This window comes from Pygocentrus nattereri, chromosome 4, assembly GCF_015220715.1.
Source record: "Pygocentrus nattereri isolate fPygNat1 chromosome 4, fPygNat1.pri, whole genome shotgun sequence".
Classification (NCBI taxonomy): Eukaryota; Metazoa; Chordata; class Actinopteri; order Characiformes; family Serrasalmidae; genus Pygocentrus; species Pygocentrus nattereri.
The window spans coordinates 37,927,330-37,951,246 of NC_051214.1; the positions used below are offsets into that span (position 1 = coordinate 37,927,330).

At 37.2% G+C, this 23,917-nt stretch overlaps 1 protein-coding gene across 1 annotated transcript; it reads right to left on the reverse strand.

Moving 5' to 3' along the window:
• Positions 1-911: 911 nt before the first annotated feature.
• Positions 912-21,005, reverse strand: mylk4b (myosin light chain kinase family, member 4b). Its single transcript, XM_017725723.1, has 14 exons — positions 20,720-21,005; positions 8,443-8,527; positions 7,847-8,210; positions 7,378-7,601; positions 7,173-7,278; positions 5,649-5,742; positions 5,367-5,476; positions 5,076-5,217; positions 4,910-4,980; positions 4,686-4,814; positions 2,310-2,462; positions 1,829-1,907; positions 1,697-1,745; positions 912-1,557 (listed from the first exon to the last, which is right to left on the reverse strand). Exons 1-13 carry the CDS (start codon positions 20,864-20,866, stop codon positions 1,701-1,703), a joined length of 1,749 nt encoding a protein of 582 aa, XP_017581212.1. The 5' UTR covers positions 20,867-21,005; the 3' UTR covers positions 912-1,557; positions 1,697-1,700.
• Positions 21,006-23,917: the final 2,912 nt, after the last annotated feature.

Sequence of the window (23,917 nt, forward strand, 5' to 3'; positions counted from 1 at the left end):
TATAGAGGTAGAGAATCGAGCCCTGGTCTGCCATGTGGAGGGCAACAGTGTTAAACACTACACTATACCGATTGAATGTAACTGGAAGTCCTAAAATTCACCAATAAGTCTTTCTCACATAAGTCTGTAGTCCCATATAAGTTGTGGTTTCAAATTCAGGTTATAGTTAAATGTATCCATTGATTTTTCACAGAGTTCAGAATATAAGTAAGCTGCGAGCCAGTACAGGAAAAGGCATCAAAATCATTGTCTATAGTAATCAGCAGTACAGATGAAGTGGAAAAGGTTTAGGTTGAAAAATAGAGTATTATTTTATCTCAGGAGATCTGTGCCTGGAGATCTACCCCCACAAGAGTTCAGCTTAAAGCTTAATCTAGCACACCTAATTCTAATATTCACATTTGAATATTATATTGAAGTACAGAAGTTCTCAGATCAGCATCCACATGGGAAATGCTTAGAACAGACCAGTGGATATGAAAATAGGATGTAAACAGATATAAAAAGGCCTCATCCATGTCTACAATTGAGCATATCTATATCTATCACGAAAAGAAGCAAACTTGTGTGCTGGATTTCTGACGTGTGAAAATGATCCAAACATATTTACAAGATAAGGAGCATCAGTTGACTCTCTCGGTTGAGAAAGCCAAGAAAAACCAATTTGCTTTGACCTACGGTGTCAGTTAAAAGTTTGGACACCTGTTTGTAAAGGAGATTGCCTTGTTTTTCAACTATTTTCCAGATTTAAGAATAGTAAATACAGCAAACATATGAAATAACACATATATGCAAAGATCAATAAGCATTCAACATATCAAAATTATTAAATATGTTCTATTTTAGAATTATTTTTGAAATTTGACAAATTTATATTTGTTTTAGAAATTCCTATAATGAATAATGCACTTTGTGTTAAGTGTGTCCAAACATTTGACTGTTAGGGACAAACCTCTTGGTTAGACAGATTTCAGCCAAGATTAACTGAACTGGCAACAGCGTGTAGCTTAACAGGTGGGATTTTGCCTATAAAAAGATATTCAAGTGAAACTTACAGTACAATGTACTGTGTTTATTTTCAAAAGCTATATACTGATATAGTAAAAACAGCATGTTCAACTTTTTACATTTCCTTATGAATATCACACAAACAAAATAAATAGAATATTCAGTGTAACATTAATAAGACTTGATAAATGAATGATAACGTATGTACTGCAGTAGAATTGTGCGTATTGCAAGTGAAGCATATGACACAGCACTCAAAAAGCTATACATTTCTTGTTTATCAAGTAATAATACATAGCTTCAGAAGAAATTTTTACCCAATATTTAGGATTCTAGGCTCTATATTATATACATAGTATAGCCTGGATTGAGCTGATGTGCTGACTCATAGGTATAAAGCATGTGTTATGTTGCACTAGTACTGTAGTCTGCATGTGTAGTAGTTGTGTAATAGGTATTCATGGTTGCATAGCAGCTGGGTGGCCATTCAGATATGAAGTTGTTGGTCCAGTTTGACATCATGACATCAAGGAGGGTAAACGGCACCTTCTATAAAAAAGAAAAAAAGTAATACAAATGCCACAAGGGTGGGTGAGGTGTAATACAATACTAAAGAGAAGTTAAAAGAATGTGTCTGCTCTGCTTAATGAGGAGATGTGTTTGGTGGATTAAGAGATGGAATGTTTACCTGTTCAGCTGTCCGGCTGAGGTGCACGGGTGGAGTGGCACTTGTTCTTCTGCAGCAAAAACACATTCATCAGCATTGTAATGAGCCCATGCTATGAAGTAATGCATATGAAGTTAGCAAGGAATTACTCACTTTCTGATGTAGACGGAAGTGAAGTGACCGGTCCGACAGCCAGGGATGTTTCAATGACTGTGATGCGCTCATCCGCCAACTACAGGATATAAACACTCATGTCAAATGAACTATTGCTCTTATTAGTGGTGCAGCTTCTAATACAGTCATAAAAAAGCTGGTTATTCAAGAGGTATTTAGTAACGATAATGGCTCTATTTAAAATCATGAACACTCATTTGCATGCTTAAGGGGTTCTTTGCATCATGAAATGGTTCTTTCGATTGACGGAGTATGAGTTGTTGATGGTTCTATACAGACCCTTTTTCAAAAGATTTTAATTCAATATAGTGTCTTATTCAGGACTGTTTCTGAACATATGCGACATTTCATATGGAGGGCCCCACCCACCTCAATCATGTTATTTTATAAGCAATAATGAAAAATAACTAATAACTCATTAATTTCTATAATGGTTTACATGCGTACATACACACCATACCTCTTGCTCTTAACAAGCAGGCGTGTGATGAAGTCTTTGGCCTCGTCCGAGATATCTGCAAACTCTGCCTCTTCAAAGCTCCACTTGCACTCCAGGATGTTATTCAGTGTCTCATTGTCATCATCACCCAAGAAAGGAGACAGACTGCTCAGCCTGTAAACAGAAAAAATTAGCATATTTAATCAATAAACATGATTTGACACAACTAAGAATGAAATGTTTTATGATTATCTACTTTGTTTTGCACTCTATAATGAATCATTTGTTTTTGGTTACCAGTTGGGTTTTTCCAATATATATATATATATATATATATATATATATAGTCAAATAAGAGGATCTCTCTCTCTCTCTCTCTCTCTCTCTCTCTTTATATATATATATATATATATATATATATATATATATATATATATATATATATATATATAGATCCTCTTATTTGGCTTCTTACTGAGGAATGAGATGGTTCATTACTGAATAACTAATCTCTTAAACTCCCAGGACAAGCTGGCAGGTCCAGTTTTCCATTCCTCACTGCTAACCTAAGAACTCAGACAGTTTGCATTGATTTCCATAGTACCAAATAATAAACTATAGGATATAATAAGTCCCCGCGACCCTGACGGAGAAGCGGCTTAGAAAATGGATGGATGGATGGATATAGAGAGAGAGAGAGATCCTCTTATTTGGTTTTATATATATATATATATATATATATATATATATATATATATATATATATATATATATATATAAAACCAAATAAGAGGATATATCTCTCTCTCTCTCTCTCTCTCTCTCTCTCTCTCTTTATATATATATATATATATATATATATATATATATATATATATATATATATATATATATAGATCCTCTTATTTGGCTTCTTACTGAGGAATGAGATGGTTCATTACTGAATAACTAATCTCTTAAACTCCCAGGACAAGCTGGCAGGTCCAGTTTTCCATTCATCACTGCTAACCTAAGAACTCAGACAGTTTGCATTGATTTCCATAGTACCAAATAATAAGCTATAGGATATAATAAGTCCCCGTGACACTGACGGAGAAGCGGCTTGAAAATGAATGGATGGATGGATATAATAAGTCCCCGCGACCCTGACGGAGAAGCGGCTTGAAAATGGATGGATGGATGGATATAATAAGTGGGGTTTATACCATCATGAAAATTGTGGAAAAGTCATGAAATAAAGAAATGTAGTTTTACAGGCCTCGAAAAGTCATGGAAAAAGTAAGTGATGAAAAATTCATTTCCCCCATGCAGTTCATCTTCTCATGACATTTGAAACACCAAAGAGTTAATACTTACTAACAAGAATCTACAGGGTGAGTCAAACGTCACAGGAAACCGTTTTATCTTACTTTTTATTTTATTATCGACTTTTATCTCTGGGGTCATCTCAAACAAATTGTGTATGCTGAGAAAATCCGCAACAAACACCACCTTCAGCACCACATCGTGGAGGCTTGTGACAGCATAAAAAAATAAAATAAAACGTGTCCTGTGACTTTTGACTCACCCTGTATATCTAAGGACTGACATTCAGGATGTGTGTATTGCAAACTTTGTGGAAGATGTTTTGGCGGTTCAGGAGAAGCCAAATTAACAACTTAAAGAACAGGGAAAAACACACAGCTTCTGACATCAAGACCTGCCTAACTGGTTTCTTCACTGCTGGTCACAGCACTCGGTTAGCTACATCTCTCTCTCATATATGGGAAAAATTACATGAAATGTCACTAACATTGCGGTTCTGGACAGCACGGAAAAAATTTGAAACACTGGTAGCTTAATAAACACATTGCCTTCCCTATTCATGTAAAAAAAAATCTCTTACAAATTGAACTTCAGTTAACTAATTTGTTTCACCAGCAAAAATATATATATGCCTTTGTTATTGTTAACTTATTGGATTTGGCTTAAAAATGACATTTTATTTAATGGAAATTTCACTGTTTGAAAAGTGTATGAACCCTGAATAGGCCTGGGTATTTAAAAGGCTAAGGCCATGTGGGTCCAAGCTTTAATTCCTCACTCACATAACCATATAATTTATACACTAGTTTTATAGTAGCCACTGGATATTTCATAATCACATCTAAAAACTACATGCTGAATGATAATTCTGAGTTTAAGATGTTAACTACAATAATGCACAAATCAAAACCCTTGTAATTGTATGAGAGGATGGTGAAAAAAAGTACAAAAACCCTTACATGAGTTAAATTGCAAACTCAAGTGACCTTCCAAATTTTTACCAAAGAAAATTTATGAAAGCATCTCATTTATCTTGTTTTAAATCTGTTTAAATGCTAGGAGTAAATCAAAAGGACAAGTGCTGGGACTCACAGCATGTATGTAATGACTCCTAAGCTCCACATATCTGTTGGGAAGGAGACAAATTCATAGTTGATGACTTCAGGAGCCAGAAACTCAGGTGTGCCAAAGTTCACTCGCAGCTTCTCCCTGGGCTTGTATCTGAACAGAAAGAATGAGAGCTTAAAAGGAGAGTGGAAGGGAGTGGAGATGGTGGGTTTACACTTTCAAATGAAATAATTCACCAACATACTAACCTTCTTGCCAAGCCAAAGTCTATGATTTTAACTTTACTGGTTTCTCGACTGACACAGAGTATATTCTCTGGCTGAGAAAAAAAGTAAAGGACCATATTCATTATGATCAACTTTTCTTAGCTTCTTTATTTATGACTGATGAGTGGATGTTGGCTGGTGAGTGTACCTTCAGGTCAAGGTGCAGTATGTACATCTTGTGCATGTACTGCAGGCCCTCAGTGATCTGTCTGATGAACAGCACTGTGTCCAGCTCAGTCAGCTTGTAGTTTTCATCAATGATTCGATCAAACAACTCTCCTCCTTCAACGCTGAGATGGCACACACATATATACACAAGTGTAAATAGGCCTCCACAGAAAATCAGTTTATATTTGTAAACATTGGATGTGTGTGTGTGTGTGTGTGTGTGTGTGTGTGTGTGTGTGTGTCTGTGTGTGTGTTTGTTTGTTTTACTTACTACTCCATGATAAGAGTGATGTCATATCGAGATTCATAAGCTGCATAGAGCTGGATCAGGTTAGAATGGTTCAGCTGGTTCATGACCTCTATCTCACTTTTTACCACCTCCTGTTAAGACAGATATTGCAAATCAGATTTAGATATTTTAATCTCAGTTAGAAGAGACAGAACTGTGTGTATTTAGGATATGAAATGTTTATGTAGCGTGAATATTAACAGCAGGGACACCTAATAAAATAATAATATTGTGATAAAATCATGCTGTCTGAACACAATTTACCTTCTCTTTCTTACTTCTCGTTTTGATGATCTTAGCTGCCAGTGTAAGACCAGAGGACTTTTCCACACACTTATGCACCATTCCAAAGCGCCCACTGACAGAACCAAACACATATCACACCAAAATAAGTGAAATATGACTATAACAATGTCCCCAAATAATCTACTTGTACTTAAATAATTTATTCATACTGACAGTATATACATCATGACTATCACTTCAATGTCATAAAAACCCTCCAGATTTCTTACCTTTAATGTATGTTACTACAATGCAAAATGCCATTTTGGACAATTTCAACTGGTCTATTCATCACTAAATTTTTACACAGTGTAAAGATCTGCTAACATTCTCAAACTGTGATAAAACAGTAAATAGAAAACCAAAGGAAATTCATTTAGGAGTTTTTGAAATGACAGTGAAAATATATATACAGACTCAACTCTATATTTTCATAATGCTTTTGTTGCTTGGATGTGCTGCTTAATGCAAAGTCTATCAAGAATAAAGTACACCATAACCATCCCTTTTGTGAACACAGGAAAGAGTTAATAGTGGTGGTGGATTAGGCCATGGAGCTCCACTCTTTACTTTCACTGCAGTAAAAATATACCACCTGACCCAAGAGAACTGACACTCTGTTTGCTCTCCCTCTCTCTCATTGTCTTGCTCAATCTCTCTTCTCTTTCTCTCACTCTCTTCTCTGCCCTGTCTATTACCTGTCCTGTGCAACATGTCAACACTTGTACACTCCTTAACTTGTGGGTTTAAATTAATAGAAACACTAAATAAATTTAGACCTTCAGAGAAAAAAGACTACAACATGCATGGCTGTTTATTGCAAAAGATGAGGTATATGAGTCTGTAGTACCATGACAGGTTACTCAGGGGGAACAAATAACATATGAGACAATAATAAACATCATAGCAACTAAAGATCTACGATGTTATATTCACCACTAATATAATTAGGAACTGACAGTGTAATTAACTAAACACACTTTGATTTACAGAGGGTGGGACCAATTTTGTTAGAAATAAACCCCTCTGGAAGCCTTATATACATCACTGACGGCGAATATGAGTGGCAACCTTGCAGGTAAATGTAAAAAAAAAAAAAAAAAAAAACAGTACCAGTGCTGTTTACACTGTAAAACTACTCAAGATAAAATACCTGTTGCCATGTCTTTTACAAGGTACAAATATAACACAGAATGTCTTTTACAAGCTTTGAATGTCCATATTTACTCTAGAATGGCAAAAACAGATTATCACTAACATACTAATAGAATCCTGTAACACTATCAAAAGTTAGCATTACCACAGTTTTTAGATTTGTGACCCAGTGTTTTGTGAATATGCAGGATGCAGGTTTTATTAATTGTTAACTTCTGTTTGTTGTAACTTGAAAATTCTCTCCCCTTATCTTTGAGTAGTCATCACTAGGGTCTATCATAGTGCCTTGCCTCCATCCAGCCAGCCAGCCATCCATCTCTCTTTTCTGGATGTCATTCTGTAACTCACCCTCCAAGCACTTCATCTCTGTTGATGGTGTAGTATGTAGCTATCTGATGGGTTTTAGATGTCACCACACGATGTTCAAAAGGCGCAGGAGGTGGAGGCGAGCAATCTGAAGGACAGAGCAGAAAGGAACACTCCTAGATAACTCAACAATGTAGAATTATGTAAATCTATAGACAACACTATCATGCTAAGGCAATTCTCCTACCAATTATATACTCCTCAGCTGTTGGCTCTCCTTCTTTTGTCTCCTCTTCTGGTTCTTCTGGTCCCACTTGTGCAGAGTCTACTTCTGGCTTCTCTTCTTCCTCACTTTTCTCTGCCTCCACTGATCTCTCCTCTACTCTGCTTTTTTTGAGGTCATCTTTCTCCAAATTTACATCAGTGACTCGCCTCTTTGTGCTGCCAGTCAAATCTACATTCGCTTCAGAGCTACACACACAAATACAAATACAATCACACACACACACACACACACACACACACACACACACACACACACACACACACACAAAGATGGAAAAATAGAGATATAGTACATAAGAGATGGAGATATGGTATATAAAAAGGTGTTCTTGCAGGGTTGCTGTGGCTTGCTGATTTGGTTGACTTACAGCATCAGTCGATTTTAATATAACTTAATATGAGTTTAATATAAAAGACTTTAAATGTAGTACCTTTCCTGGTAGATGGCACTGCTTTCGCTAATCTCACAGGGTAGGGTGAGCAGCGGGGGCACTTCTGGGACACTCAAGGCCTCTGTTTTTCCTATTTTCTCCTTCTCTTCTTCTTTGCTAATCTCCCTCTGCACTTCTACTCTCTCCTCCAACTTAAACTCAGCAAGAAAACCTTTATCTTCCTCTTTTTCTTCCACTGCCTTTAATACTTCCTTCTCATTTTCTTTCTCCTTCTCCACTTGTTCATCTCTGATCAAGTCCAGGAGTTCTGCCTCCCCGGCTGCACTCTCAGTGTTGCCATGAGAAAACTCAGCATTCTGCTGGTTGAGCTTCTGCACTTCCTCCAAGTCAGCCTGGACTGCATCTGAACAGAAACAATGCAAGCAAATCATTGTTAAGCATCTACTTCCATATGGTCATCAATCTCAAGGGTACTGCTTTCCACCATGTTTTTCCACTAGACTGTTTCGATTGAGGTGTTTACATGGGCGTATTCTATTCCGATTGAGCTATTAGTCGGATTATTAACGGATTATTAGGCTGCATGTAAACGTGGTTATTGAGTCTAAGTAGTGATACTGGTAATGTTTAATTACCTGCTACATCTGGAAGTTTCTTCTTCTGAGATTTCAGGCCCTTTAAGCACACTTTTGGCTTCTCTACACCATCCTTCTCTTTGAACTGGACAGACAGGTGGAAAAGGGAATGGAACCGTAATCAATAGTAATACCACAAAAATTCACCTTTTTATATAACACAATCAGCACATTTATACAGCATCTGCAGATTGTTTACAGCATATAGTACTGTGCAAAAATCTAGGAGCCACCCCTCATTTACTTTCCAGTAAAATGTACATCAAGTTGTTTGCTTTTCAGCTTCAGGAAAAAAGCAGAAAAAATATATTTTACATTAAATGCAAATGCCTCTAGCAGTAAGTAGAATATTATTTTCCCATAATTATTATGTCCACTGTCTCTGTTGTAGCTTCCATTCTAATCAATAGGCTTGCCGTCAGGTTTCCCTAGAAATCTGCAGGGATATACCACATTCCACATTTCCAAAGGTTAATCTTTGTTTCTTTCATTTTCATCTTTTCATGATCCAAGTAATCTCAAACACATTTAGTAATGTTGAAGACTGGACTTTGGGGTGCTCCATTGTTCTGAGAACACGAGCAGCTTCTTTGTTGTACAAATTTTCTTCTTTTTTGTCTGCTTCCTTTTCTCAATAAGGGCTCGTTGACAGCTAGACATCCTTTCAAACCCATAGCATTGTCTAGTCTAATTATTATTAGATTATTAGTATTAACATCTCCAGCAACACCATACTGAGCACTGGTGCTCCTCAGGGCTGTGTGCTTAGTCTGCTGCTGTTTACTCTGCTGTCTCATGACTGTACTGCAAAGTACAACTCAAACCACATCATCAAGTTTGCTGATGACAGGACTGATCAGCAAGAATCGTACAGAGAGGAGGCAGCTAACAGACTGGTGCAGAACCAACAAGCTCTCTCTGAATGTGGACGAAACTAAGGAGATGGTTGTTATTGTGTAACCACCCCCCACTTAACATCACTGGCTCTGCTGTGGAAATCGTCAGGAGCACCAAGTTCCTCTGTGTCCACATCACAGAGAAACTCACCTGACCCCTCAACATCAATTCCATAGCCAAGAGAGCCCAGCAGCACCTCTACTTCCTGCGGAGATGGCTCATCTCACCATGTTCTACAGGGGGACTGTGGAGAGCATACTGAGCAGCTGCATCATCACCTGGTTTGGGAATTGTACCGCCTCTGACCGCAAGACCCTGCAGCGTATAGTAAGGACAGCTGAGAAGATCTTTGGGTCTCTTTCCCCTCCATCATGGACATATACACAACACGCTGCATCTGCAAAGCCACCAGCGCTGTAGACAACCCCATATTCATCCCTCACACAGACTTTTTTCACTGCTCTTGTCTGGCAGAAGGTACTGGAGCATCCGTGCCATCACTGCCAGACTCTGCAACAGCTTTGTTGCTCAAGCAATCAGGTTTTTAAACTCACAATGACTGAGTTTACCCTCACACACATACTCTACACTCACACACAGCTCTCTTTGAAACATTGCTGCTAACACTGTATTTCCACTGTTTACTCAGACAGGTGACAGAGAGCTAATGATAAAAGTGACAAAAAAATAAATAAATAAATAAAAGACAGAAAACACATTCACAGACATCAATAACTGCACATGCATTCATACACAACTGTGAGTTATCTTGGGAAAGTAACTTTAGAGACACACTGGGACAGTTAATCTACTCAGTGTCAGCTGTCTCTTCAGGCTTTACTGAGATTATATTCGTCATGAAGCGTAAATGTCCCAGCCTAACTGAATAACTAGCGTATGAACTTCGATTATTCTGTTCACCACATACGTCCTCCTATCCTTTTGTCTGTCAATTCAGGTCACTTACCCTCTCACCAGCCTGTACATGAGTGCTCTTTAGGAGGTCACTCAGTGGAGAGTGCTTGAGCGCCTCAGCAATAAAACTGACAGCATGCTGTATTCCACAGAGTAGCCTCTCCAGAGCATCCAACCTCCTCGCATGTTGGTCTGCTTGTTCCTTCATGATCTTCATGTCAACATGCATAGCATTCAACAGGTGCTCCAAGTTCTTCTCATCTGTTTGTGCTGCTTTCTCTCTGCTAATCACATCCAGTCGGCTATTGGCCACGTCCTGCAAGGTGAGCAGCTTGTCCATTTGAGTAGTCAGCGCATCAACTTTTCTTTCAATCACTGTGAAAGATGAGGATGTGGTCACAGAAACTTTTTTTATTTCTGCACGTCCATTGTTGGAGTGTTTCTGGGCATGTAGGGGTTTCGGGTCATAAACCCTGGCAAGAGATGTCACCAGACTGGAACTCATCTTTGGTCTTATGCTTGACTAGTACAGACCCAAAGGCGCTCACAGAAGTCCTCACTGAAAAACTCCAGTTGGCCAACTGGAAGCAACAGGTGCCTGTCCTTAAGAGAGTCAAAACTAGTCTGTTCTGAGCTAGCTCTCTCAGTCTGCTCTACAGCTTATGAACTTTTATACCGCAGTCGATGGGCTGGTGTTGATTGGTCAATGTGTAAGCGGTCACTGTGAAGGCTTTCAGAGGGAAGGGGCATTTCCACATGATCCCACTGTGAGGCCATAAGCCAGGTGTGATATTGAAACTAGAGCTGGCCGGGACAGTTAAAAAAAACAGTGACTGATGAAGAACAAGGTTAAAGAGTGGTATCCAAGAGTGAGTGTCAGGACAAGGTCATTCATATATATATATATATATATATATATATATATATATATATATATATATATATATATATATATATATATTCAAATAAGTAATATGTGCATAATTATGTATAGTCAGAGACCATCATAATTATGTATAGAGATAGAGATCATAATTATGTATAAATCAGAGACCACCATTTCCTGGCAAAACTAATTAAGTATTCATTAATTAAGTTACTTATTTCTCTGTGTCCATGAAGAAAAAAGCAACAACATATGTTTCAAACATAAAAACATATTTAACAGAAAATTACACAGAAACCTCAAACAACCATATTTACATTTTTAAGTATTGTTTAAGTATTTAATGTGATGACAATTTGCCTTTTTCACAGCTTCCGCTATTTTCTGGAGAATTGCTTTCAGTTTTTCTCTGCAATGTTTTTTTTTACACCTTCAGAGTTCAGTATTAGAAGTTGGTCGCATTTTTTGTATCTCACAATCCAAATAACCCCAAACACATTCAGTCATTTAAGTTCCAAATCATCCTTCTTTTGCCTATTTCCATTTCTGAATGAAGACTTCTTCACAGCTACACATTTTTAGACCCATAACTTTAAAAATGAGACTGGAATTTTTTTCTTTTATGTGGTAGTGACAGATTTCGTGTTCTACCAGGTCTTGATAGGAGTTTCTCTATTTTGTCTACTAATGTTTTGAACTACAGCTTTGGAAACTCCAGTTTTTTTTGTTTTGTTTTTTTTTTTTTACTTCCTTATGCAAGCAGATTATCATATATCTAATCCTCTCAGTAACATCTCTTTAAAAATGAACAGTGTACCTAATACTTGTTCTGACTGGGAATTAACTAAATGAAGGGTGGTCTCTGACTTCTGCACACTACAGTAATTTAGCAAAAGGTACCATTTTGTTGGTCGTACCTTTGTAAATGCTTCAGTATTATTGTACATTGCTGTACTTCTGAATGGACTTGGTCATCTGAGGGTACATGCATACGTGTGTGTTGTTTAATGGGTGTGTAGTAATGTGTCACAGTAGGATGTCCTTCTCATTCCTCATAGGAAGCATTTCCTGCTTTAGACACACAAGCATGTGTGAAAGTATGAGTCAAGAGCAGGTGTTTCATAGATGCAATTAAACTGGCAGGATACAGAACATGGTATTTAGATAATATGACTTGTGCAGAACGTCATTGGCTCAAAGTCATGGAGGACGTTTATCCTTAACATTACTTAAAATTTGCCTAATGGAATCACCTTTAAAAGGCAAAGTGTGTGCTTTGTAATACCGATTATTGTATTGAAAGTGTCAAAATGCCGTCAGTCATTTATCATAATTTTACCGGTGTACACTGATATTCAGAAGTTTAGGTTCACTTATCATCTTAATAGTGTTGTGATTTTATTAGAAACCAAAATATATTATTTTTGGAAAAAGCAAAAAGTTATTAAGTGATAAATAATATGCTATAATTACCTAATTTATTGCTATTTGCCACTTTTAATACACAGTGTTGTACATATTACATTCATTATAACAATGTTCAATGCTCTACAGCTTTCTCAGTTATTTACATCTCAGCTCATCTTTCTGAACATATCTAAAATAAAGTTTAATATTTTAAATCTGCCGATGCATATTACTATGATATATATGTGTTTTCTGTTATGTGTGTGACCTCTGACCTGTGATCATTTAGATTTCATTGACAAAATTCTGTGAGGAATATAACCACATTTGCTCTGGAATACTTCGGGAACTGGAAAATATTGAAAACAGCTTGAATTAACACGATATACATATATCCTCAATAAAATTTTACATTACTAACACCACTGATTCCAAACTTTTGAACGGTATGTAATGCACTTTCCTCTGCTGTGCCCAAATTAGACACAGTGCAGATAATAAACACCTCTCTCACACGCCACACTGTAACCCAATAGCCTGTAAGCATTAAGGATGAGAGCAAAGAGCCCGATAACATACCACAAGCACACAATGATCTTATAATAGCCCAGATCTCCTGGACCAGTTAGTGCCTGTACTCGCAGTGTGATTGGCTAGATCATTAATAGTCTCTGGCTGACTGGTTGACGTTGTCTCTGAATGCACAGAATGCATCTGGGGAATTGGTGACATGTCTGCAATGCAAAACTGATAATGTGAGTCAGCTCCCTCTTTCCAACAACAAGAACATATGAAAAAGGACTGAGTGTTTGTGTTATATATGTGAGCATATATTGTTGTTTTCCCAGTTTTTCTGGACAAAATATTGTAGCAAAAACAGAGTAAAACAGAATGAGCCTACAAATATGAGAACTAAGTATATGGTCCTAATTTTTTAAAGAGCTTGTTATAAGTATTTTGTTTACTAATGAATAGTTTGTCCTGCTTTGCTGTGGTAAAAGCTTCTACTTTTCTATGAAGGTTTTACATTTGATATTGGAGCATTGCTGTGTGGATTTGATTGCATTCAGCCACAAGATCTTTATTGAGATTAGGTACTCAAGTTAGATGATTAGTTGTGGCACATAAATGCCACACCAACTTATCCTAAAGGTACTGGGTGGTGCAGCGTCACTCGAGAATGAGATTCCACTGCTCCACAGTTCAATAGCCAATTGGACATGTTGACCTTTTGATCATGTGCAGCTGCTCCAAAGAGTCATACTTTATTCTCTCGATTGAACCAAGTTTTTTTTATTGAAATTTTAGAAGCTGTGTATACACAATTGAACCCCTGTGTCAATAATGGGAGCACCTTAAAGAGGCAGCTAATTAGTAAAGGTGTCTGGACGCTTTTGGATGTAGTGTATGTCTCTTCATTGCATAAAACCAAATATTTGTGTGATTAAATCAGGAAGTACAGTTGTCTACTCATTTATGAAGATGTTTTTGTATGAAAGAAGTGGATTTCTACCATACATGTATGCTTATTGACACAGAGCAGTCACAGCATGCTTTGTCATGATTACAGGGTTTTTTTGAGCCTGATAGAATGTTGAGGTACCACACATGTCTTGGCAAATGAGTTAATTGTGGAAAAAAGTTCCACAGTCTGATTTTTTACAGTGGTGGTAATGGGAATCTGGAGTCACAATGTCTGTGGAAACTACTTGTGTCTTTCAAAAGTTAGCCTCTTTTGTCCTGCATAGATCTCGCAACCATGAATGGTCAAAATTCTCTCTCCAAACTATCATAATACAATTAGAAAGCAGGTAACATCTGTAACCATTTCATGTAATAACTATATGAGGGAACTTTCAGAGCAGCAGATCCTTCAGATGTCTGGTTCCCATCACCATCACTGTCACTTGGTACTTTTCTCTAGAGCAGGGGTGTTCAATCTTATCTGCGAAGGGCCGGTGTGGCAGCAAGTTTTCACTCCCAACAAGCTGGAGCACACATGTTCCTACTTGTTTAATCAAATGGTCTTAGTCTTCAAATATTTTATCAGGTGATCTCCTGCTTTGTTTTTCTTTGAAAACCAGCAGCCACGACACTTTCTCTAGAACATTCCATTTGACCATTCTGAATGACTTGATTTACATATTAATATTATACATTATGCAGAAATAATAATAAAAAAATATAAAAAACAGTAGAATTCCCTTTAAGGCAACATATCTCACTAGCTTTGATTTATCTTAATTTGAGCGCACTGGAGGGCATTGCCTGTGCTAATTAGTGTACTAATTGCTATGTGTGTACTATTCACCACTGGAGGGCAGCAAATATGCAAAGAAATGATTGTGTTCCTGTATTCGCTCTGTTCAATCACATTCAGTAATTGTGCCCTCTAAAAGAAATCAATTAACCAAACTGTTGAAATAGGAAGAAGTTAATACATCTACTATGTCTGATATGTGTTATTAAAATATGTGCTCATTAAAATAAAGACAGTGCTAACATAGCATGCACATTACTTGTGTTGTCCTACCCAGTGCATAAACAGAGACCCACCACTGAGTGATGACAGCCCATAAAGTTGACCAAATAGCTATTTAACTACTTGTAGCAAGTAACTGTCACTCAAACAAATACAGGCTTCATACATATATTAGCACACAGTTGCATGTGATGTGTGTCGAGAACTGTAAATGCGGTATCTTTGGATTCATGGAGGATACATGTGTGCAAATGAGCATGCATATGTAATCAGAATCTATAAAACAGCTATGGGTCTATCAGTAACCAAAGCTGGAGGCAGGAATGCAGCCAGTGTAAAGGAATATGTCACTATAAATATGCTGTTCATTCACACTTTGGTTCAAAATCTTTTTTTTTTTACCACATCTATAAAGTGGATGTTTTTTCTGCATGCACATACATATTTGAGTGAGAGGCTTTGAGTATTTGCTGGTTTTTGTTACTATGGGTTATGTATACAGTATACATAACCCATAATATGTATACAGGGGGTACAAGAGCATGAGGCTATTTTAGTGCAGGGGGTTACAGGGAGTAATTAAATCTCTCCCCAGCCCTCACCCTCCTTTCCTTTCTCTCTTTTCCTTCTCCCCCCATCTCATTTTATCTTATGTAAGGAATCTGAGCACTGACACTGGCTCCACTGTGCCTAAGGCAGACTGGGCTTGGCTGGTCTGCTGTGAGTCTTAAGGGTGGGTACGTAGGAGCTGACGTGGGGGAGTCCCTGGGAAACTCTGGCAAACACTCTTCTGGCGATGAGGCCCGGCACATTCATGGTAAACACATTGCCAATAGCAATATGGCTGTACTGCAGCTACTGTAGCTATAGACAAGTAATCTAAACTATTTACTAATACAACCATATTAAATTGCAGCAAATGTTCGTTTTACATTAATATCCGATACTCCATACACATAATTTAAATATGCTGAATAATATCAACTAAACACCAAAGTTGTTTTAGATGTTTTAATCCACACTCTTAAAAATAAAAGTTCCAAAATGTGTTTTGGAAATGTTCTTGGTATTTCATTTTTTTGTTTTGTTTTGTTTAAGTTTAAAGAACCTCCACATAATGAAAGGGTTTTAGAAAGAACTCTTGAATTGTTATAGATAACATTATGGGAATGTTCTTTCAACATCTTAAAGGTTCTTTGCACTCAAATTGCTTTCTCAAACATGGCTCTTTAGGGAACAAAACATTGTTCTTCAATTACATCACTCAAAGAGCTTCTTTGTGACATTTGTATTTGTTAAGAGTGAATATTTATATTCATATAACTTTTTTGAGTGTATTTTGGGAACAATAAGAAGTCCTAAAAAAACGTTAAACAATGCACTGTTATTTTTATAGTTATTGTGCTTCGAGATTTGATGTCTACTTTTAAAACATGAGGTACTCTGAATATGACTGTTATAATTTAATTCTCAATGCTGTACCGCTTTCACAGTCATTTAAACTACTATGTTTAAAAGCCTTAAAGCTGCATAATGCTAATATTATATTAATGGTCTAAGTTAACACATTAAAAATGATTTTTGTAATGTCATAAATACAGTTTCCTAGTTTGACCTTTTGAACCATCCTTAGTTCCACCATGAAACCTTGAACGTTCATGATCACAGCTGTATTCCTCTCTACAAATACAGCTTTTAAATTGCAAATTCATTTGTATCACATGTATCATTTACAACCAAAACACACTACTGATGTGGCAAAACTTACCGCTGATGTGGCAAGTAAAATAAATAACTTTAGCCTTCACTACGCTGGACAGTGCTTGAGTGGAAGAGAAATTAGAAAAGAAACAGCAAAGTTGAAAGTTTGAGTTCTCATCAAAAGAAGACAATTAAGATAATTGACAATATAAGAGTGAGAGGGGTTGGAACATGCAGCCCCTGTTGCTCTTACTGGATGTTTGTGAGGAAACTGTGTTCATATGAGTTTTATGTTCACATGATGAAAATGTTATTGAATTGTTAAAAGTATTAAATACATTCTGATTAAGCTTGTTTTGTCCACTCATATAGCTATAACAAAATGCACGATTTTTAAAATGAAATAAATATCTATTAGGATCACATTTAAGCAAATAAGGCAAATGTAGTAATCATGATTAATGATTAACAAGAGAATGTGATTAATTGCAATTATTTCAATTGTTTAACTGCCTGAAATTAAAATCAATTTATATTGTCATGTGTCTATGATAAAAGTGGTTTTATGTTAATTTTAGATAGCAATAACAAGCCACTTAGAGGCCTCAAAGACCTGGAGAGCTTGTGAGATATATTTGGCTATATTCTAAAGACTGAAAGGTACAACCCCAATTCCAATGAAGTTGGGATGTTGTGTAAAACATAAATAAAAACACAATACGATGATTTACAAAAGCGTCCTGTGTTCTGACAAGTCCACATTTCAAATTGTTTTTGGAAATCATGGACGTTGTGTCCTCCGGGCCAAAGAGGAAAAGGACTGTCTGGATTGTTATCAGCGCAAAGTTCAAAAGCCAGCATCTCTGATGGTATGGGGGTGTGTTAGTGCCCATGGCATGGGTAACTTGCACATCTGTGAAGGCACCATTAATGCTGTACATACAGGTTTTGGAGCAACATATGCTGCCATCCAAGCAACGTCTTTTTCAGGGATGTCCCTGCTTATTTAAGCAAGACTTCAGCAAAATGCCAAGCCACATTCTGCACGTGTTACAACAGCGTGGCTTCATAGTAAAAGAGTGCAGGTACTAGACTGGCCTGCCTGCAGTCCAGACCTGTCTCCCATTGAAGCGCAAAATACGACAACAGAGACCCCGGACTGTTGAGCAACTGAAGTTGTAAATTAAGCAAGAATGGGAAAGAATTCCACCTACAAAGCTTCAACAATTAGTGTCCTCAGTTCCCAAACGCTTATTAAGTGTTGTTAAAAGGAAAGGTGATGTAACACAGTGGTAAACATGCCCCTGTCCCAACTTCTTTGGAACGTGTTGCAGGTATCAAATTCAAAATGAGTGAATATTTGCAAAAAACAATAAAGTTTATCTGTTTGAACATTAAATATCTTGTATGTGTAGTGTATTCAATTGAATATATGTTGAAAAGGATTTGCAAATCATCTTATTCTGTTTTTATTTATGTTTTATACAACATCCCAACTTCATTGGAATTGGGGTTGTAGAATCCTGGGTCAGCTGCTCCTAGCAATCAACAAGATTGCTGAATACGGCCTGAATACAGCCTTCCTGGTGACCTCATTATACCTTCACTGGACTTTCCTGTAGGCCACCTCCTCCATGCTTATAATTTATAGTATCTGTGATGCATTTAATACTATATATCTAATAGTATAGATGACATACACAAATAAGAAAGAAACACAGTGTATCCAAGTCAAATCTAAATTCTCTCATCATTTGTTCTTTGAACATAGCAAAGGAAGAGAAATGCTATCTGAGAGATACCAGGAACCAGAAGCCAAAACTGTACCTCAATGCAGACATACAGTCAAAATTTGATACCTGACACTTAACTAACACATTGACACTCATTCAGAATAGAATACAGTCTGAGATGTGGAGACAAGCACATTTACACTGAGACAGCATTTTCACATTAACACACGGCAGAACATCAGTAACTGTAGACTTTTTAATAACGGGAGGTGATTTTCACTGAAATGTGTCATATCATCCGTGTGAGGATTGAGCACTTTATGAAGTAGCAATAGTTTGAAGTTCTCAGGTTAATATGTAGTAGCGCTCTAATTGCCTCAGCTTATACATTGGTGTACTAATGACTAAATGTGTATTCATTCAGATTCATAAAATTTAGAAAGATTTCTCAGTGGGTTCTAGATTATTTTAAGCAGTTTTGAAAGCATTGAGGCTTCTCCGATTTGAACTTTTTTAATAACATATTTAGAACATCTGTTATAGTGAAATTGTGTTGCATGGTTGCAAAAAGTACTAATTACTGTATTTATAATTTGTAAGGAATGGGGTAGCAATCCCAGTCCTATGACCCCATGGAGCTTGTTAAAATGTGCAATGTGTGAGGTCACCAGGAGTGGGATTGGGAGGCCTTGATTATTTGTTAACTTAAGTGGACTGTTAAACTTTGCAGAGTATAACACATCAGTTCAAAAGTTTAGATGTTTTTTCCCATAATTTAGTCACAGCAGACCCTGCATTCCTCTGAATGAATGTGATATTACCCAAGTACCTCACAAAACCATGTGTTTATATAATCTAGCATTGGGAAACATTGGCCTATATTGGTTTCAGTTTTAGATTGGTGTCCAAATAAAATTATCCATCTCGAGACATTTTTCACATAATTATATCTTTGAGAAACAGCCTTACTGTGTTGTGATTGTGTGTCTTATTTTTATATTTTTGTCCAGTTTGTGTCCAAGATCTCAAGCCGTTAAAATGATTTCATCAATAAGAAGTTTATTCACAAAGGGTTGGCCAATTTTTAAAAAAAGATGTCATGATTTCATGAATAACAGGATTTGGTAACATACATAACCCTGGCATAACCATGCCATAAGCATTTTCATGGCAGGTGTAATATGCGGTCCTGAGTTGTCATGATAGATAAAATCCACAAATATAACTGGGTTATGTTATATTTGCTGGCAATTGTCAAGACAGATGTCATAATATTTGTTGTCATTATAACGTAAAGGGGAAAAGGGAAAAAAAGGGTAAAATGTCCTGCAGCAGGGGTGCCATACAAAACCCATTAATTAACAGTAAAAAGTTTAAAAGTTAAATTAATTAACAGTTAAAATGTTTTTCTCAGTGACAGTACAAATCTGTAAAATTACAGTCAATTCATTTCTTAGAAATACTGCCTTTCACTGTAATTTAACATTAAATTCAGGTGCTCATGTGTTTTTGTGAATATCTATTTTTGTAAATTAGCAATAGCAGTGTCAAAATATCATAAATGTATGGTTTATTTACATGCATTTTATTTTGTATTTTATTTTTTTCCAAAAAAAAACAGGTATTGACTAATAAAGTTTACAATAAAGTTTACTTTGACAGTGAAAATCCTTAGCACAGTAGGACCTTCCTGATAAACCTACTGACCCAGACCACATGTTAACATATCTGAATGTTTGAATCATTCAAGCTATATCACTGAGAAAACATGGTTGGCAAGGCTGCTAGCACAGTTGAAAGATCACATACCATGAGGTCTGTTATGTGATCAATCAGACACACTATATGATGGGTCTGAACTGCTGTAAGACATGCTAGAGGTCTGATTTTCCCTGTGCATTTCCAGGACCCCAGGCCAACAGTAAGCCAGAACAAGTACCACATACAATTATCACTTAATTTCCACCTCTTTTAAACAAATAAATTACAGTAGAAACAAGTTCCCATCATTGCTTGCCACAACATGAATAACGATCTCACAAGTACAGACATTACAAACCATTACAAAGATGCTTTCGACTATGTAATTATGTACTATAAAAGCACTTCACCCATGGGCTTATAACATGTTAATGCTTGTTATTCAGTAAGTACATGGGAAACACTGCATATATGCTAGGTTATTCTTATGTTATAGGTGTGAGGAGCAGAAGCCTTAGCATTAAAGGGGTTAAACATGGTGTGTATGACTGTTACCTCTGTGTGAACTGATGTGCTTCCTGTAGGTTTATCCCTCTTCCTTTTGTGGGTGAATAAACTCCAGAATTGCCTCCATAAGAAGGAAGCAACTAAACACACACTACCCACAATCCAAACGTCCTTATCCCGCAAGAAGTTCTCCATGACAACCAGAGTCACAAATGCAGTGGTTCAGTCCAAGCCTCCCTCCGCCTCCAAACGTCTTCTTTAATGAGACCTTTAATTCCCCCTCTCTCTCTCTCTCTCTCTCTCTCTCCCGTTTTTCTTGGTCTAGCTCACTCGCCCTTTTTTCCCCCGCTCTCACCCAACAGAGGTCTAGTTGTTGACATCAGCAGTGTGACCAAGCCATAGATTACGAAAGACGGGCTGGAGTGGACACCCTCTCTCCTACCCCTGCCCCTCCTCTCCTCTCTGTAAGGAGTGCAAGGCCTGTCACTCAGGGAGACGAGTACGGGACAGGTGGAAATTTGGCCCCAGGGCAATGCAAAGTTCTCAACACAACCCAGTGTATCCTTTAACGTTAGACACAGCACTTAATGTGCTCAATCATTCCTCCCAACTCACACACACAGGCATGCATACACACATGCATGCAGACAGTTTCGTGCACATTAGAGGGCAAATGTATAAATCTCCAACCTCACAATGACTCAGAGCAATGACGATTCTTTAGAAAAAGGATTCACTGCATCATGAAATCCCAACTTTTAGTACGATTAGATTGTTTTCAAATGATTCGGAATTCCATATTTGCTGAATGCACAAGTCTGACTGGGCTAGGGGTGGGAATCTCTAGCCACCTCAAATTTCATTTATAACTTTAATTCAGGGTGCAAAGATGCAATTATAAGCACAATTGTTTATGCATCTCTATTTTTGATTTCTATTGCCGACTTATTGATATGCTCATGTATATGTACTATTACTTAAAGTACTATTGAAATTTGAATGCTGCTGAAAACACCATGTATTTGATAAGTGCTCTTTCAGCAGCTAACCTAACTGCATTTTTATGTCTTTATTTGTTCTTACACATGGTGGGTTGCAGTGTAGAGCGACTTTCTATTCTATGCTGGAGTGGACTCATGGCCGTTTCTTCGCTATAGAAATGACACACAAAAGCAACTTGCATGTTCATTCATCCATGTAGTAGATAAACATATTTAATGGCTTGAGATGTACAGAAGATTCTGAGGATTTTCCTTAGATAGTGAGTCACACGATAGGAAACCTAAAGCATATTTTTTGTGCATTTGCAGTTAACATTTCAGTAAATAAACAAACAAAGCTTGGTTCTGGTATTAGCTGGTTGTCAATCTCCTGAGCTAGCTGTTAAAGGCTAAACGTTTTCTTTCCTCCCCCCAGCTGGTCTGCACCAAAGTATATAAAGTAAAAAATCTCTGACTGCAGTGTGTTGATTTTTGTAACGCTGGGTTTGTAAAAGAGCCCGAAAGATTTATTCAAACGGAGGGTTAACACCAGGCCAGGTCAATAACCAAACGAGTACTACAAAGTACATAGACATAGGCGAAAACGTAGTCTACAAAAACAGAACAGGGTCTAAACCAGAGAGGTCAAACACGGAATAGCAATCAGAGACAGAAAGGACTTGAAATGCGCTGACAGAGATAGGACAATACATCGTAAAGATGTAGAGCAAATAGACAGGTTATATACTCAACTAAACAGGTGTCGTTGATTAATACTCAGGTGACTGTGATCTGCTGCGTGGTTTGTGATTGGTGGAGAGAGCCTCGTGACTGACAGGGGAATTCTGGGAAGTGGAGTCCTTGATAGTATTTGACCAGGAAGCGTGACTATTTTACAGCATAGAGTGTATATAAAACTATGATTATGACACTTGGAGAACTGATATAGAGATAATCGAGATGCACTTAAAAATCATAAATTTTCCCTCCTCTACTGTATCCACAGTAGTTATTCCACTATTGTTTTGAGCTATTTTCAAACATGTTTATCCAAGTACATAAATACATAAATGCATAAATAAATAAATCTCAATAAAATCACAATTTTATTCTGGCCCAAAAAAATAAATAAATGAAAAATAAATGGTATTGTATTGTATCAATTTTACCACCTTTCGTATATGGTCATTTTATTGTCCTTCATTCTTTAAAAGGATTTATCAATGCTTGTTGGGATGCTATAGTTTAACTGTTTGACTATAAATAGACTATGAATATCCAAATGTGTATGGTACTATGCTCAAAGTGAAGTCCATTAACAAAAAAACTACACATTCACAAGAACTTCTCAGATCACATCAGACATCCATTACTGAGCAACTAAATAAAACAAAACAATAGTGTGACATGAATTATCACACAGCTTCCATTTATTAATTCATGTATACTACGTGTTTGTAGATACCTACTCATCCAGCGTTTCCTCTGAAATCAACTGTATTAATAGGGACTTTGTTTTTGTCCCTCTTTGCTGCAGTAGCAGACTCTACTCATTTTTTAAAAGGTTTTACGCTAGATGTTGGAACATTGCTGTGAGGATTTGATTGCATTCAATCTCAAGATTAGTGGGGTCAGGCACTGTTGTTGGATTATTAGTTCTGGATCACAGACACACGCTAACTCATCTCAAAAATATTGGATGGAGCTTCATCACTCCAGAGATTGCTGTTTCACTGCTGCACAGACCAATGCTGGGGGCTTTATACCCATCCAGGCAACACTTGGCACTGGACATGGTGACCTTAGCCTCATGTGCTGCTGATTCAGAGCATCCCATTCTGTTGGCAATGCTTTTCTTTGGAGATTATGTGTCTGCAATGTGTGCACCTTAAAGTAGCTGAATTCACTAATTAGCAGGGGTGTTTAATGGTCTGCCTTTTCAGGGTTCATATCATATTAAGAAAACCCTGCCATAAATCAGCTCGGATACAACACAGGTCCCAAAACAGTCTTAAAACCAAATGCTCACCCACTGCTGGGTATGAAAGGCATTCTGGCTATTTAAGTTTGGCCAGTCACAGAAGATGTGTACCCAAAAGTAATATTCTACTAATGTGAAGAGATCTGCATGAGTATGTGCTAATTAAGAATACCAGCACATGCACGTTCATACTGCAACTCATCAGAGTATAGTCTTTGACTCACTCCTGTGTAGACCTGTCTTTGATTGCAGGTTTATTCTGACCCAGGCTAACAATGGTACCTT